The 16,014-nt window shown below is 41.8% G+C and overlaps 3 protein-coding genes across 6 annotated transcripts; all 3 read left to right on the forward strand.

The window, feature by feature from the left end:
• Window positions 1–530: 530 nt before the first annotated feature.
• LOC124470182 (ADP-ribosyl cyclase/cyclic ADP-ribose hydrolase 1-like) lies at window positions 531–4,214 on the forward strand. 2 transcript variants are annotated; one of them, XM_047023948.1, is made up of 10 exons: window positions 531–705; window positions 1,240–1,292; window positions 1,452–1,575; window positions 1,711–1,837; window positions 2,068–2,206; window positions 2,643–2,725; window positions 2,938–3,011; window positions 3,140–3,232; window positions 3,407–3,493; window positions 3,647–4,214. In XM_047023948.1, the coding sequence occupies exons 1-10, from the start codon at window positions 581–583 to the stop codon at window positions 3,738–3,740; spliced, it is 999 nt and encodes a 332-aa protein (XP_046879904.1). In that variant the 5' UTR covers window positions 531–580; the 3' UTR covers window positions 3,741–4,214. The 2 variants fall into 2 exon arrangements, with proteins under 2 accessions (XP_046879904.1, XP_046879905.1); XM_047023949.1 differs by lacking the exon at window positions 1,240–1,292 and having other exon boundaries at window positions 1,494–1,575.
• A 385-nt stretch (window positions 4,215–4,599) lies between these two features.
• LOC124470039 (ADP-ribosyl cyclase/cyclic ADP-ribose hydrolase 1-like) lies at window positions 4,600–9,913 on the forward strand. 3 transcript variants are annotated; one of them, XM_047023712.1, is made up of 9 exons: window positions 4,600–5,012; window positions 5,189–5,244; window positions 6,796–6,863; window positions 6,963–7,098; window positions 7,543–7,625; window positions 8,110–8,183; window positions 8,557–8,643; window positions 8,975–9,058; window positions 9,178–9,913. In XM_047023712.1, exons 1-9 carry the CDS (start codon window positions 4,801–4,803, stop codon window positions 9,233–9,235), a joined length of 858 nt encoding a protein of 285 aa, XP_046879668.1. In that variant the 5' UTR covers window positions 4,600–4,800; the 3' UTR covers window positions 9,236–9,913. The 3 variants fall into 3 exon arrangements, with proteins under 3 accessions (XP_046879668.1, XP_046879669.1, XP_046879670.1); XM_047023713.1 differs by lacking the exon at window positions 8,975–9,058; XM_047023714.1 differs by lacking the exons at window positions 8,557–8,643; window positions 8,975–9,058.
• Window positions 9,914–10,733: 820 nt separating this feature from the next.
• On the forward strand, window positions 10,734–15,948 carry LOC124470202 (TNFAIP3-interacting protein 3-like). The gene is made up of 10 exons (XM_047023971.1): window positions 10,734–11,011; window positions 11,103–11,236; window positions 11,718–11,823; window positions 12,049–12,123; window positions 12,275–12,340; window positions 12,561–12,689; window positions 12,828–12,956; window positions 13,321–13,389; window positions 13,694–13,819; window positions 13,928–15,948. Exons 2-10 carry the CDS (start codon window positions 11,115–11,117, stop codon window positions 14,066–14,068), a joined length of 963 nt encoding a protein of 320 aa, XP_046879927.1. The 5' UTR covers window positions 10,734–11,011; window positions 11,103–11,114; the 3' UTR covers window positions 14,069–15,948.
• The last annotated feature ends 66 nt before the right edge of the window (window positions 15,949–16,014 follow it).

A 16,014-nucleotide genomic window follows, 5' to 3' on the forward strand; every position in this document is an offset into this window, starting at 1 on the left:
TCTCTGATTCAGTTCTGCTGCGACCAGGCAGAAAGTCTGTTCAAAGTGTCTTTATTTTATACTTTCTGCCCACCAGTGTTTAGATCAGGCATTTGGAAACTTTATGAGAAAGTTTATGAGAAGGTTGTTTACAATATTGTTTCTTTGTTTTTTTGCTGGGAAGAGATGATGAAACAGCGGGCAAAGGAGGGACCTGTGTTTATATCGGCTGTGTTCACCTTTTCAGTTGTTCATGTGGAGACTAGCACCATCATCTGGTCATCAACTGGTTCTGCACCACCCAAACCATCACCGCCATCCTAATTTTCAACAGAGTTATTTTCATCACAAGTTCCTTGATGATTGTACCTAGTTATATCATCCCTCATCCCATTCCCCAATCTCGGAATCACATGTTCCCAGTCAAACAGATCCGTTCCTCCCATGTCTGGAGACAGTTTTACGACAACATAATGAGAGTCATGTGGATCTTGTTTCTGTGCTGGAGGCTGTTTTTGGCCCTGGGTGTAAACCCCTCGACAGCCAGGTCTGTGGGTAGGAAGAGGACTGTGTCAGTCACCAGGGCCCAGAGCGAGGGAGGATGCCCAGGGAGGATGCCCACCCTACACACCCCGGATACTGCCTCTATGTCTGGGAAGAGAGTCGGACCTCACCTCTGCCTCACGAGTCAAGAGTTCATGACACTAACTCTCCTAGTCAGGAATGGTGAGCTTTTCATTTTCTTGACTTGATCAAATACAGATAATGAATTCGATTTTATGTGTATTTAAGTATGTGGAAGGTATGACTAGGGGCTAACGGGTTTGCTGTGTTGACCTTAGACATGTTTTGATACTCAGTCCTTTTAAAACGTAACTCACATTTGATTCAGAAACATGATGTTTGTCAAGTTAACTAGGCTACAACTTGTCGTGTGTTGTCAATAGAAGGGAAGGAACACGCTGTCAGGCGGTAAGTCTGGAGGGAAACAGTAATGTTCATGTGAGAAGCTGCGTGAGAACAGTGACCTTCATAAAGAGACACAAACATGGGGGAGGAGATGGCATTCCATAGACAAATTAGATTTAATATAACCAGGAAGAAAAGAAAAAAACGGGTTTAGCTTGTACGTTATGCCCTGAAGGGTTTTCCATGTGAAATTCTATGGAATCTTTCTTGCTGTACAAGAATGTGAACAATGACACGCAGGTAAAAATGTGTCACTCCTGTGTGTTATTCTCACGCCCCACCTCTAAACAGCGTGACTTTTCGAAAGACAGTCCTTGTCCCTGACGTTACCAGCATGGCCATATGTGAGTGCCTCTTCTTCTGGGTGTATTTATGTATGATGAGGACCCATGTTTTAATGGACTTTTAACACTGGTACTGTTTTGCTTGATGCATCAGAGAAATCCTCTCCCATCCTCCTCCATTTTGTTTCTCTTCCCGCTCCCTCCCGCTCTATATTTTAGGGTTCATCATTGTTCTATTTTGCACTTATGATGTGGGTGCAGAAATGGGGACTACCCCCAACTTGAAGCAAATAGTGATTGGGCGATGCTTTGACTACATCACACTCGTAAGCCCTACCTCAAGGTAATGTGTGACATTCAACTCATGAGCGAAGCATGTCAAGATGGTACTGTGCACTAAACTCACTAATCCATGAATTGTCTTTCCCTAAAATGAAGGAATACAATGATTTAAAGAAAGATGTAATATCTCTTTAAGATATGACTGCGAAGATATCTGGAAGGAGTTTGAGGAAGCAGTTGTGCGACGGTCTCCCTGCAACGTCAAGGTCAAAGATTACAAAAGGATGTTCCGCGCCACGCCACAGTCTTTGCCGTGTGACAGGGTGAGAGTCCACTGGTGATGTACTTCATGGTCATATGCGCAGTGGCTTCACAGTGAGTGGCCTCGGGGGTGACCTTGACCTCCAGATCAATGATAAGACTGACCGAATTGAATGGAGGTCAACAAGTGTGGCTTTCGCCTCTCTTTATCCCCAAGTCGGAGAGAGCCTGCGGGTGTTTCAGTTTTGAATGATTGTCCCCTCTGCCCCCACACCACCCCCATCCTTTAAAGCTCCTCTTCTGGAGTAAGACCCGGGATCTGATGCACAGCTACGCAGCCGTGACGCATCGCTTCTGGACCCTGGAGGACACCCTGGTGGGCTACATGTTCAACGACCTTGTCTGGTGCGGACAGCAGGAGAAGGACAGAGGTAGGAGGGGTCACCACCACCACCACCCCCAACCTGACATGGAAGGAGGGGCTGGGGGGGGGGGGTGAGGCAGAAGGGAAAACAGAGAGAGAGAAAGTAAAAAGAAAGTAAAAGATTGACAGATGTCGAAAGTAAGGGGGTGGTAAGAGTGCTAGCAGAACTCTGATCTGTCTTTTCTAAGAAACAGGGTGAGAGAAGGGTCATGAACATAAAACGGCTGAACTAACAAGTGTGTGGCCATTGCTTTTGTGTTCAAATCTCCCAATTGTGCAGCCGGGTATTTTTGCACTAAACTGACAAACTCAATGAACTGTCTCTTCTGTAAATGCTACATAACCCTATTGAAAACATGTAATCATCCTCTTTGTTGTATTTTGTATAGATGTGCCCGGCCTTGACTTGCCTTAGGAGACACAATTGTTTTATTGTTTACCAGGCTTTGATTTCAACTCTTGCCCAGAGTGGTCTGCGTGTGTTAATCATCCTGTATATTCCCTGTGGAGGCGCGCTTCACAAAATGTAAGCTTACACCGACACATAAAAGGAGTATTAAGAATTACAATTATTAAGGAAATCAACCATCTGAAACTTAATGCATAAAATAAACTTGGTTTGTGAATTGGGCCAAATAATTCAGAGAATTCAAATTTGTGAAAAATGAACAGGTTCTGTTTAACTGACAAACTTAGTGTGTCATGTTCATGTCATTCTGAACTGTTTGTGTTTGACAGTTTGCTGAAGTGGCATGTGGCAACATCACAGTGCTGCTTAATGGATCCATTGAGAATGCCTTCAACAGGAAAAGGTGAGGTGAAGTACCATGATGACTGGGTGTCATTTACTGAGAGGGACCCTTCTCCAAGGTCTGCTAGTGGTCTTTGGTCACTGTGTGTGTCTTGTGTGTGTCGTGTGTGTGTCGTGTGTGTCTTCCAGCATGTTTGCGAGTGTCGAGCTGGGCAGTCTGAACCCCAGGCTGGTGGATCACGTCAACATCAAAGTGGTTCCAAATCTGGAGGGGCCTTTCATGTGAGCGAGAACCCCAAACATAATGTGACGGTCATCGTGTCATCGTCATTCACAGTCTATGAAGCAAATTGCCATGCTACCCCGTATCGTACTCATGAAGTTTACAACAGTCCCGAACATTTTCTATGTGTAATACCATCCTGTATGGCTGTCCTGCTCTGTGTTGTCTTCCAGTGAATCCTGCTCTCAGGGATCCATTATCGACCTCATAAAGATCCTGCAAGATAGAGGGTTCCATTGGACCTGCACAGACAACGACTTGTGAGTTCCATCTAACTCCGTTTTGTGGTTGTGGGAGGATCTGTGAGTTCCATTTAACTGAGATATGTGTGTGCGTGTGGTCGAGGACACCTGTAACAGCCTTGCAGTAGTGTTGTGACACATGATGAGTCAGTCTTCATGTCTCCTTTGTAGGACCCTGATTATGCTCCAGTGCATTCAGAACCCTCTGCAGTTCTCCTGTCAGACATGTTCAAACAGCCTGCTGAAAAGAGAAAGGACAACTTAGGTGAAACAGCTGCTAAACTGGTTTAGGAATCCTCAGATGTGCAGACCAGTGCCCTTTTATAATTTTAGGTGTCAAGTTACTTTCGGTTGAAAGCAGGTTCATCACCTCAATTTATCCTCAGTCTCTAAGAAACACGTCCTTTCATCATTTCCAATCAGTGAAAAAATAAAATAACTGCAGTTCACTTTCACTTCCTTCTCTGGAATGAAGTATTGTGCAATTAGAACAGATGCATTTCAGTAGTCATCCACTCTCAACTGAAAGACATTTCCAGTTTTGATTAGATTTGATATCTGAAATGATACAGTGAGCAGTGAGATGCAGCACACATGCCTGGAAAAAATAAACACTGTAGTACACTGAAGTATTCTGTAAATGCAATTGGCCCATTGTAAATGAAACTGTGTTGTGTAAGTTAAACATTGTACATGACATATGGTAGTGTAAAATAAAAAATATATATGAAACACCATGCTCAAGTGCAACATCTGGTGTGTGAATTGGAGCTTCTTTGACTGTATATGTTGTGGTATAACCACGATTTTTATATGTCCCTCCATGCAATTGTTTAGAGGTCATCATATGTTATTTATACATTTATTTATTTATTATTTGTTTTACTTTAGAACTCCATATATGTAAGGGATAATGTATTGAACGCCGGTCATTATCGGGAAAATAAGCCCCGACAGGGCAAACAACACCGAAACAATAAACACTGTAGTACACTGAAGTATTCTGTAAATGCAATTGGCCCATTGTAAATGAAACTGTGTTGTGTAAGTTAAACATTGTACATGACAAATCAACGCCCACTGAGACAACCTATATATGTTGGTCATAATGATAGAGACGGGATGACAGTTGAGAAACTGTTAATGAAACGTAACGGTATACGCGACGTCAAATGCGCGCTGTGTCAGGATCGGAAAACAAGTCTAAGCACGACCAGCAGGACACTTGGAGGCAATAAAGTTCGGGGATTAATAACAAATAAATCTCAAGCTTTTAACGGCCGATTAAACAATTCATAGTGACATATTTTAAGCAAAGAGAAGCCATGGACGACGTAGAAACGTACAGCAGTCGGAGCAAGAAACGAAGAAGTCGCTTTTTAAAATTTGGTCTCGCTGCAGTTATTTTTGTAGTCATACTTGCTATCATTCTAGGAGTAGTGCTCAGTACCACAGCCAGAAACCCATCGGGTGAGAAATTAAAATCAACTGTCATTACGAGATGTGAAAAGTTTGTAGAGAGCACCAACATATCAAGGTAATTAATTGTAACCCTATACTTTGTTGGGTTAGGGTTAACACGTGTTCATTTAGCTTAATTGATTAATATTTATTTATTGAATTTATATTGATTATTACGCAAACTATATTTGATCTTTGAACAGTAATAATACCGTTTATAGTTTTTCTCATGCAATTTTGTGTCCTCTCAAGGGATTGCCAAAAGTTATGGAACCTGTTTGAGCAGGCCTATGTCGGCAGGGATCCATGTGCAGTAGGAGCTAAATCTTTTTTTGCGTTTTGGACGTCCATATGGACGTCCATAGACTGACGGCGATGGCTGCTGATCTTTGCATGGATGGACGGACGGCGATGCTGTTCAGAGTGCCGTCCATAGAGGGAGCATATATTTTGGACGGCGTCATAGCCGTCCATACGGACGGCGATGCTGTTCAGAGTGCCGTCCATAGAGGGAGCAGATATTTTGGACGGCGTCATAGCCGTCCATATGGACGGCGATGCTGTTCAGAGTGCCGTCCATAGAGGGAGCATATATTTTGGACGGCGATGGATTGAATGTTTAGCAGGCTGTTGAGCTAACAGAACTTAATTCATACAAGTTAATTTGTATGAATTGCATGTTAGTGCAATATTTACGCCTTCTGTTTTTTTACATAATCAGCAGTATGATCTCATGACAATATAGACTTGAAAAACAATATGTTATGGTTTGGGTTTGCCTATAGGCTACATATATTTTAATTATTTCGAGAATTGTTAATAAAGACTCATTTAAAATTTTAACATTGTGTTATGACCCTATGAAATACAATGCCTTTTAGGGCTTTACATAATCATCAGTATAATCTCATGACAATATAGACTTGAAAAACAATATGCCTATGTTATGGTTTGGGTTTGCCGAGATATAGGCTAGGCCTGCATATGTTTTAATTATTTCGAGAATTGTTAATAAAGACTCATTTAAAATGTTAACATTGTGTTATGACCCTATGAAATACATTGCCATTTAGGTCTTTTAAACCGTCAGTTTTAAGTGTTTTATGGGTGGATTTGGAGCCACCAGTCAGTAGCTCCAATGTTGCGCACGAACCACTTTGAGCGGAGACAAATGCAAAACGTAATAGCCTATGGGCCTAACACTCCAAATTTTAAAATTTTAAATGAGTCTTTATTAACAATTCTCGAAATAATTAAAATATATGTAGCCTATAGGCAAACCCAAACCATAACATATTGTTTTTCAAGTCTATATTGTCATGAGATCATACTGCTGATTATGTAAAAAAACAGAAGGCGTAAATATTGCACTAACATGCAATTCATACAAATTAACTTGACAAAAGATTGAGTCATCCAAAGTTAATGTAGCTAGCTACATGCTATGGTAGCCTTCGGCAGTTCTGTTAGCTCAACAGCCTGCTAAACATTCAATCCATCGCCGTCCAAAATATCTGCTCCCTCTATGGACGGCACTCTGAACAGCATCGCCGTCCATATGGACGGCTATGACGCCGTCCAAAATATCTGCTCCCTCTATGGACGGCACGAGGGACGTCCCTGCTAATCCATCGCCGTCCAAAATATCTGCTCCCTCTATGGACGGCACTCTGAACAGCATCGCCGTCCGTATGGACGGCTATGACGCCGTCCAAAATATATGCTCCCTCTATGGACGGCACTCTGAACAGCATCGCCGTCCGTCCATCCATGCAAAGATCAGCAGCCATCGCCGTCAGTCTATGGACGTCCATATGGACGTCCAAAACGCAAAAAAAGATTTAGCTGCCTCTCTCCATGTGCAGTGCCTCCGGAGGCTTACAACCCTCTTATGGCAGGCATGCACCCTGACCCCTCATGCAACAGAGTGAGGCAAACCTTCTAGTAAAACCATGTTCCACGATAAATCATTATATACGTAAACAATCGACATTAACTACCAACCATTACATGAAACTCATTTTAGATGTTGTTCTGGAGCAAAACCAAGGATCTGGTCCATGATTTCACAGAGAAGAGAGATTGTTATCAGACTCTGGAGGACACCCTGCTTGGTTCTGTCATGGATGGGTTGACTTGGTGTGGCAAGGAGGGCACTCGTGGTAAGATCCACCCCATACTCCTCCAGCCAGCCGGTCTATTAGTTCAGAGTTTACTTACGTAAAGACGCAAACGCAGACAATTGATAACAATTCAACTATCAATGGCTGTTTACGATTTTTTTTGTCAGTAACTGATTCAAACGTAAACTCTTACTTAGACCTAATTTTTTGTCTAGTGTGTAAATTGTTAGTATTTGAAGTTCTCTTAGTAGAAGAGAGCAATTGTTATCATATGAACTTGAGCTTTGATATCAAGTTATCAAGGCTGCACCTTGCAGAGTAGCCGCCCAAAGACCTTTGCTCTGCTTTACTTTTCTCCTCGTCAGCCTCTTGCAAAACAAATGCTTTGTGTGTTTTGTCCGTTTGTGTGTGTTCGTGCACACGTGCGTGTGTGGGCGTGTGTGCGGGTCTGTGTGCGTGTGTGGGCTCATTTTATTTCCATAGAAACGTTCACCACGGACTGTCCAGGCTGGACGGATTGTGACAACAACCCAGTCCGCTTGTTCTGGAACCGGGCCTCGGCTGGGGTTTGTGTCTCCTGGGGCCTCGGGGTTAAAGGGACGGAGTAACGATTCACAGATCCAGCCTGCAGCTGGAGTCCTAATGTAACACACATAACCCACACAAGCACACACACACACAACGTTTGTTGCATTGAACAGGTGACAAACATCTGAACAGACCCAACGTAGGTCTGTCTGTTTGGGAGAGGAAGGCTTCCTCTGCCTCACCTGTCATCAATGAGGCTTTGTGTCTGTATCCAGGGAGACGTTTCTTAGCAGTCTTTGGAGGGTTCCCATACAGGAAGCATGCCAATTTTCTTCTCTCAGTTATATCAGGATTGCTTTTCAGCACATCAAGCGTGTTGTATGTGTCTGTATCAATGCCAAATAACCACACTCCAGTATTCACAGCACAACAAAGGTAGTGTGTAGGGGTAAGTGCAGTATTTCTGTGTGGGTGGTCACTGACCTTTCCTAGATTTAAAACCGTGACACTCGACGTTTGTAGTTTGCAGATGCTGCGTGTGGTGATGTGACAGCAATGCTTAATGGTTCCATAGCCACTCCCTTCAGCCCCGCTAGGTAAGCCCAGGTAAGGCCAAACAGGCCTCTTCGTAGTAAATCGTGGGAAAACATTTTTGAGGACCTATTTGTAGAGTTTAATCTTTGCACAAATATAATCAGGACCTGTACCTACATTTAAAGAAGAAATAGGTCCATTTTGTTACAGTGTATTGTTCACAAACTATCTGTGATAAACAGACCACATAAGCTTGGTTTCAAGGACAGTCTTATGTGCATGAAATCACTATGTTCTTATGGTCATGCAGTATTTGTTATTTTCATAGACACTGGATCATATTGTGCTATTAAACCAGCAATTAAAAGGTCTGTGTAAAATGACATCTTTTTGACTGTCTAAACAACATATTATTTTGTTGTTGTCTTTTTTTAGTATTTTTGCCAGTATCGAGGTCAAGCAGTTCAATTCAACCAGAATGAACGGACTGAATGTTGTACTGGTCACCAATAAGAACGATATGTAGGTTTGAATTGAGATCTGAAAGATACTATTCTTCTATCTGTCTATCTATCTGCCTGTCTACTGTGTACCTCTTCCACTAGATATATCAATGTTGTTGTTTTGGCTTTTGTCTACATGAGTTTGTCAGATAACACTTGACGAACAATGGAGTAAAGTATATCCAAAATCCTTCATATGAGAAGATTGGTAAACCACTGTACATGACATGAATAGTACTGTTAGCTTCATTGTAGGACAAGACAGCTCAGTTAATCATAGTAGTTTAACTAGGACTAATGGCTTACGATGGTGTTTCTTACCTATTTTCTCATTGCTGTCCATGCTTTAGCACAACCTGTGAGAATCCCTCTCTAAAGGTCCTACAGAAAGAATTGGACCCAAAACTGAAGTACAGTTGTAAGGAGGTTACTCAGTAAGTACCTCCCACTCTCTCTCGTTCTCTCTTTGACAGAATACAGCCAGCCAGCCAATGTATCTATCCCTCTATCTCTCTCTCCATAATCTTTAGTCTCACCTCCCCTGTTTCCTCAGGTCTAACATCCAGGAGTGCATGTTGAGACCAGACCCAGCCTGTGGTGCCTGTTGGTAACACTCTGCACTGTCCTGTCACTGGATCAGCCTTCAGTGCTGCATGTAAAACTGCCTCTTTGGTGGTGAAACATGCGTGGAGAACTACATCTGTCTAACAATGCTATGGTATGTTCTGGATAAGACGCTCTGGATAAGAGCGTGTGCTAAAAAAATGACTAAATGTATGTGTATATATTTTATTTGGGAGGGGATAACCTATGGGAAATATAAGGTTATTGTGGAAGAAAGTTCTGTCCATCTCCACTAGAATGTTGTGACCATCAGTTTAGGTATTAGGTTTATAAGTCTAGACAACCAGCTGATTGGAGAGAGTTTAACAGACACCTCAACATCAAAAATGACCAGTTCAGACACAGTGGTACTAGTCTCTCTGAGGCATGCATGTCAGCGGATGGTGTTTATAGTTTATATTGCTTCAACTACAATTACCTTTTCAATCTTTGTTTGAACAAAATCATTAAACCATGAATTTGGCTCTTACAGTAATGGTTTTGTTTATTTGTAAATGAAGCATTTTTGCTTTCCATATTGATGTAATGGACCTACTGAGATCTGTTTTGCTTGCTTGCTTTTTTACTGTTGAATGTTGGCTATGAATGTCAGTTTGTGATCAAAACCGTGTAAATATTTTGTTGTAAAAGGGTGTTAATTGAAATAAATGTTATAAAATACCTGAGCGACAGTAGTCAATGCTTTTACTATATTCTTATACTATATAAGTATTATTGGTGTACATCAAATAAAAAGTGTTTTCTATGACATCTAGGTTAGTGGTTCTCTCTTTTTAAATGTAATTCAGTCCAATCCAGTCGACTGCATTTGAGGACCTATTTTGAACTGCATGAGTTGTGGGTTTAAAAGAGATAAGGGATGTAGATTGCACACACAGGATGGAAATTAAGAGTATCTTTTTCATGGCTTTCCTTTCTAGTTTTGCTGTGTCATCAGTACAGAAAAAACATAGTGATACAGCTGCTGCTGGGAAATGTTTTCAGTTCATCTTTCAACTCAGCCTTGTAAGTAGGCTATGCTTATTTCTGCTTTTGGGCAAGCCTATAATTCCAATACATCAATTGTAGTTTTCCAATAGTTTACACACATAGCTACACTGTAAATTAACACATGAGACTACATATATTACAACTAAAAATGCATTTTCACAGCTTTTACGTATGTCAACATTAGGCACATTACAAGACATGAAACCCATCAGTAGGCATTGCGATGAGTCAGACTGGGTTGCCAGTCACTGTACAACGGTGATTTCCCCCTTGATCTTTCCTGAAAGGTAACACGTGAATCAGCACTTTGAAAACAGAAATTGTTGGCTGGGGAGGTAGTGTAACTGTGACTGTTTGACAAAATCTTACAATGTAGAACAGATAACGGTACAGTAGGACATGGATAGTGTTCTAGCCCACTGCGCCGATGACGTTTCCTTCACGTCTTTGTCATTTCCTGTCTCAGCACACTCTGTACACTCAACAAGCACCTACGAGACTTTGTATGTCAACATTGACCTGGTTCCGGTTACTGTGCGGTTGCGAAAAGTTTGTCGTACTCGCGCACATTTCTCCGTGATGACGAAGTAGCCTATTGAGGGAATCCCAAGAGGAGTTTCAGGGTGGTTCACATGTTTCTTGAAAGGGGTGGTCCGGTAAAATATATACACCAGATTTCTTTTCTGTATTTAAACGGCTTACATGTCAGTAACTCCTACATTTTTGACAGCCTGGCAATTCACTCAACGTGCTAAACCTTACTTGGTAATAATGTGAGTATAAATGTTAGGCTATAGGCCTACTTTTGAGTGACATTTTCCTGTGATTTTACCCGTTAACGTATTGAAAACAATGCTTATACAGCCCACCTTTAGGATGGAAAAACGACGGACCGAGAGAACACAAACAGACAGACCTATAACGGGACTTGGGGCCCCAAATACGGACAGATCGCATATCATCACACCACAACATCGATTGGCGCTGACTCCAGAAAGGTAGCTAAATCACTGAAATAAATACAGAGGATTTTGCTTAAATTGTGTAGGTTACTTAATTTTTTTATGAAGTTAAAAAATTATAATATAGTTAGGCTATATGTTTATAACTTAACTCGTGACGGTGAAGAAACTCACGTGCGGTGTTTCTGTACTGTCCCACATATTCGTACTCAACATGTTCAAACATTTGGACACGGTTTAAGGAACTGTGTGCTAACGCACATTACCTCAATATTCCGACTGACTGAGAGATATAGAATGCAATGCAATGTTTACGTAATGGTGTTGAAAAAAATGATACCTCATATAACCCTAACCCATGTTAAAAAGGTGTAAACAATACATCGCAACATCAGACGTGGAAGATTGTTGCCTGCCGATCAAGTGTTTTATTTTTACCTGCGCTATGGGTCGGGTTTGAATTGATTTAAGATACGGATACATTTTAGTCATAAAAAAATAATGCTTTTGTTGACAGGTGTGAGAGTGTTGAATTGGACAATTCAATCAGAGAGCGTGTCCAATCATACCTTCTCACACAGGATGCACCTGTCCGCAACGACATACAATTCAAAGAAACACAGGTGAGTGGGACTGATCAAATCCTGTCTTTTTTGCTCTTACCAACACTACTTGTAGACACAATACCAGAGTGCTGGGAAATGGTAGGCCTATGTGTTACTGGAAACATCCAGGGAGAAGAACTTCCACTATTTGTCAAGAGGAAGAAGCACATCACAGACCGTGCATACATTACAAATGTTGGGTGCATTTATCCCTGTACATTTTTTTTTGTTGACTCACTTTAGACTGGACTGTCTCTTGCTGCAACTGGGAAAAACGAGGATTCACATCTAGCATTGTTAGAGAAGCAGAGACAAGAGGTTGGTTTATTCCCATGTGTACATGTTTTTTACACACACACACACACACACACACACACACACACACACACACACACACACACACACACACACACACACACACACACACACACACACACACAGATACTCATGCTTTTTCTGTTATACTCAGCTACTATATATAAACACCAAGTGGGCAGAGCAGTACCAGACCATGACACAGTATTACAAACAGAAGGTAAGATGATCAATGAAGTGCTTCTCTACTCTACAAAATAATATTACTTTACTCAATTCTACTTAACTCTATTGTATTAAACTTAATTCAAACTTCCAACTGAATTTGTGGAAATTAGAAAAGTATTGAGTCAAACTATCATCTCTGTGTTTTATGTGTGTTCACTTTATTGCTAGTCCTGATATATATATATATATATCTACACTCTCATAATGTCTAGGTGAAAGACCAGGAGATGTTACTAATGTCCCATGGCCAAGAATTGGAGGACAGAAGTGAAGAGGAACAGCAAGAAAGAAAGAGAAACATAGATCTACCTCAGACCAAAGACAACACAAACTGTATTCAGGTAATGAAACGGTGATCTTATATCTCAACACCTCTACAATTCAGCAAAAAACTCCACTTTTGTTTTACATGAGCATCCAGGTTTGAATTCTATGAATACGTCTTCATGTGTCTGTTTCCTGATTGGTTCCCCATGTAGTTGCAAAACGATGACATCAGTGCTGACCTGCAGAGGGCAGAGCAAGAAACAGAGCGCCTGAGAGTGCAGAACACCACTCTGACCAGAAGAGGGCAGCAGCAACACGGGGAGATCAGACGACTCAATAAGGTGATTCAAGTGTGGCTAAAAACAGGAAACTCCAAAAGCTCCCTTTGCACCACACCGAAACAAATGAAGAAGAACATCCTGCACTCATGCAAACACCAAACAAGGACGAATAGGAGAAGCCAGGAAATGGCAGGCGTGTCGCACTGGCGCGTTGTCCTGCCATAGCGCTCATTTACATATACACTTGATTCATTTACATATACACTTGATTCATTTACATATAGACTTGATTCATTTACATATACACTTGATTCATTTACATATACACTTGATTCATTTCGCTTTCCTCCAAAGCAATGTACATATAATGTGTGACGAGAATAGAGCTGAATCATTTTGTTGATTGTCTTGCTGTTCCTCATAGGTCCTAAAGGAGGTGCTGCAGACCACTGGAACTTGCTGTGGGCCACAAGAAGAGGTCTGGAGGCATCAGGTGGGCATCTCAAATCCTTAGGAATATTATACATATTGTCGATAAGTACAGTAACTCATATGGGTTAGGTCTAATTTCTTATAGGTTTAGATGATTTCTTATGGGTTGAGATAGCCCACCAGGGATTGCGAGTAGGGGAGCAGGAATAAATGTAGTTGGACTTGTTAATAATGACAATAAACCACTGGACACTTGTGACCAAGTATCTCTGCAGCTCTTTATACGAAGCTGTCTCGATGTCTCACAGTCTCGTATATGTCACCATGAAAGTAGAATTGAATCGATGCCAACTATCTGTTGCCAGGCCCAGATTTACAAAGAGGACTTTTTGAAGGAGAGGAGAGACAGGGAGCAGTTGAAGGGGAAGCACGGAGACTTGGAGGAGAAATTCAGAAAGGTGCACACTGAGCTCAACGCCCTCAAGTCCAAGGTATGTCGCGCCACACCTTCTCAAACCTGTTCACTGTGAGATCCCTACGTTCTCCATTTGATCTTAACAGAACTGTCTGGATAATGTCCAATCCGTTTGTGTTTCCAGATCATATGGACTCCAACTTTACCCCGTCCTCTGGCTGCCTCTGTCTGTCCCCACCAGGCACACCCCACCACACAGAACAGGGATGCCCGTCTTCGTGCCCACAGTCCCTCTCCCCACACCCAACAAAACCTCCACCTTTAACCAAACATGCCTCCTAGGACACTAAATCAGTACCTGAAACAAACTTGAGTCCTGAATTTTTTATCAGCCACCAAACAAAAAAATAAGTTGGTGACACTCAACATGTCAGAGCTTCTGATTGGTTGCTTGGTGTGTGGAGAGTTTCTGTGTGCAAGACTTCATCCAGGAAGTGGGCTGTGTTGTGCCTTAGTCCTGACAGTCGGTTCTGGACCCAGGTTCAGATGGCTCTCAGAGCAGTCAAGGGGAAGCCAGTCCACCAGCCCAGGCCCATTAGGTGACCGGGCGGAAAACCAGGAAATATCCTGTGACGCTTTAACCACCTGGTATGTGGCTACCTGTGGGAAACACCAGGAAATATCCGGTGAACCTGACACGGGGTTCCCTGTGAGTACAGATGAGAATGTACGAGGTCATCTTTTACTAATCAGTGCCAAGCCCGCCAATTTTACCATGGCAATAGTAATTAGCTTCTCACCCTCTGATGGCTCCTTAAAACACTATCTATTTCATCTCTGAATCGAGGCAGTGTGAATGGTTATGGTGGGGTTTAAGGTGAGACGATGGGATTGAAGATGCACCCTTGACCGTACTGTACTGGCGTCCAAGACCACAGGACCTGACTCCTTTGGACACAAAATCACCATCAATGCTATGTTATTTATAAAATAAACTAAGCACATTTTGTTGTATTGACATCATCTAACACTTGTCTGTGTCGGCCAACTTATTCTTTGAGCATTAACCCTTTGAGCGGCACATCTTCAACAGAGCCTGTGTCTCACATCACATCAGCACAGCCAGAAACAACATCTGCAAGTCCAATCCCACAGTTCACTCCTTTACACACAAACAGACCTACTCAGATTACACCGTTTATTCTTTTTACGGGTGCCAAATGCGCACCTGATCCTCCAGGGGCGGGACCAAGGGTTTACTGACTCACGTCCAAACACCATATGAGGAGACAGAGTTTTCTCCATTCCACCAGTTGCATGAGTAAACAGGAAGTGTGGGCTGGAGCGCTCCAACACACTCAGACACACACAACACTGGCCCTCATCCACCTGGTGAACTGGACGTGTTAATGACGTCCCTCTGGTTAGCCATCCCTCTCAGTTTCTTCAGATAAACCACAGCACAATACCAGTTATTGTCATCTTCTTGTCACCCAGGTAGGTTTGGGTTTGCATGGTCTTGGAGTAATCTGATAACCTAACCCAAATTAGCTCTAAAGAAAATAATTCTGCTCATAAATGTCAAAATAAAGACACAAGCCAGAATACTTTGGTTTTGTAAGACGAGATGAAAAAGTCTTCATGGGTGTAAATAAGTTCATTACGAAGGCATTTATTAGAGTAATTGTAGCAGCAATGTGTTCCTGGTCATTTAAACAACATCCACTCTGTTCTTTTCAGGTCTTTGGTAGGAGAAGCTTGGTTGAGTCTATATAGCCTACTGTACATTGCACAACAAATCAGTCAGACACATCAAACTCATTGTTAGTGATAGTCTTTTTGCATCTGTTAAAGTGCATAATGTACACATTATAAAAATGCCAAAAGCACTTACTAAGACTGAAAAAGGTCAGGCAAGACCCTAGGGTTACCAGGCATGTTTCCTGCTGGTGTGGCTACATTCTTAGTGGTTTAGTTGGAAATGATTTGCTGCTTATAATAAATATGATATAACTGTAGATGGTAGCCTGTTTTGAAATGTCTTACGATATAGCACAAAAAAACATAAAAGTAAAATAAGAAGGGTATCACCTGCTTCTCTGTACCCAGTGCTCATTGCTGTAGCATACTGTAACAATACGTCACAAACTGATGAAAAACACAAGCAATACATTGGAAAAATGGTTTCCCTTTTTTTTTTTTTTACAGATAAATAGGTTAAATACATTCCATATAAATGTACTCAAAGAACAGCATTATCAACAACCATGC

Source organism: Hypomesus transpacificus, chromosome 8 (genome assembly GCF_021917145.1).
Source record: "Hypomesus transpacificus isolate Combined female chromosome 8, fHypTra1, whole genome shotgun sequence".
NCBI classification, from domain to species: Eukaryota; Metazoa; Chordata; class Actinopteri; order Osmeriformes; family Osmeridae; genus Hypomesus; species Hypomesus transpacificus.

What these genes read in the sequence shown, in the direction of transcription:
- LOC124470039 (XM_047023712.1), top strand. Translation starts at nt 4,801, where the DNA reads ATGGACGACGTAGAAACGTACAGCAGTCGGAGCAAGAAACGAAGAAGT. An exon ending in ACTCCCTTCAGCCCCGCTAG is followed by an intron (nt 8,184 to 8,556) that starts GTAAGCCCAGGT and finishes GTCTTTTTTTAG; the next exon opens with TATTTTTGCCAGTATCGAGG. An exon ending in AGTTGTAAGGAGGTTACTCA is followed by an intron (nt 9,059 to 9,177) that starts GTAAGTACCTCC and finishes CTGTTTCCTCAG; the next exon opens with GTCTAACATCCAGGAGTGCA.
- LOC124470202 (XM_047023971.1), top strand. Translation starts at nt 11,115, where the DNA reads ATGGAAAAACGACGGACCGAGAGAACACAAACAGACAGACCTATAACG. An exon ending in CACAGTATTACAAACAGAAG is followed by an intron (nt 12,341 to 12,560) that starts GTAAGATGATCA and finishes CATAATGTCTAG; the next exon opens with GTGAAAGACCAGGAGATGTT. An exon ending in TCAACGCCCTCAAGTCCAAG is followed by an intron (nt 13,820 to 13,927) that starts GTATGTCGCGCC and finishes TTGTGTTTCCAG; the next exon opens with ATCATATGGACTCCAACTTT.
- LOC124470182 (XM_047023948.1), top strand. Translation starts at nt 581, where the DNA reads ATGCCCAGGGAGGATGCCCACCCTACACACCCCGGATACTGCCTCTAT. An exon ending in ACAGCAGGAGAAGGACAGAG is followed by an intron (nt 2,207 to 2,642) that starts GTAGGAGGGGTC and finishes ATTGTTTACCAG; the next exon opens with GCTTTGATTTCAACTCTTGC. An exon ending in ACCTGCACAGACAACGACTT is followed by an intron (nt 3,494 to 3,646) that starts GTGAGTTCCATC and finishes TCTCCTTTGTAG; the next exon opens with GACCCTGATTATGCTCCAGT.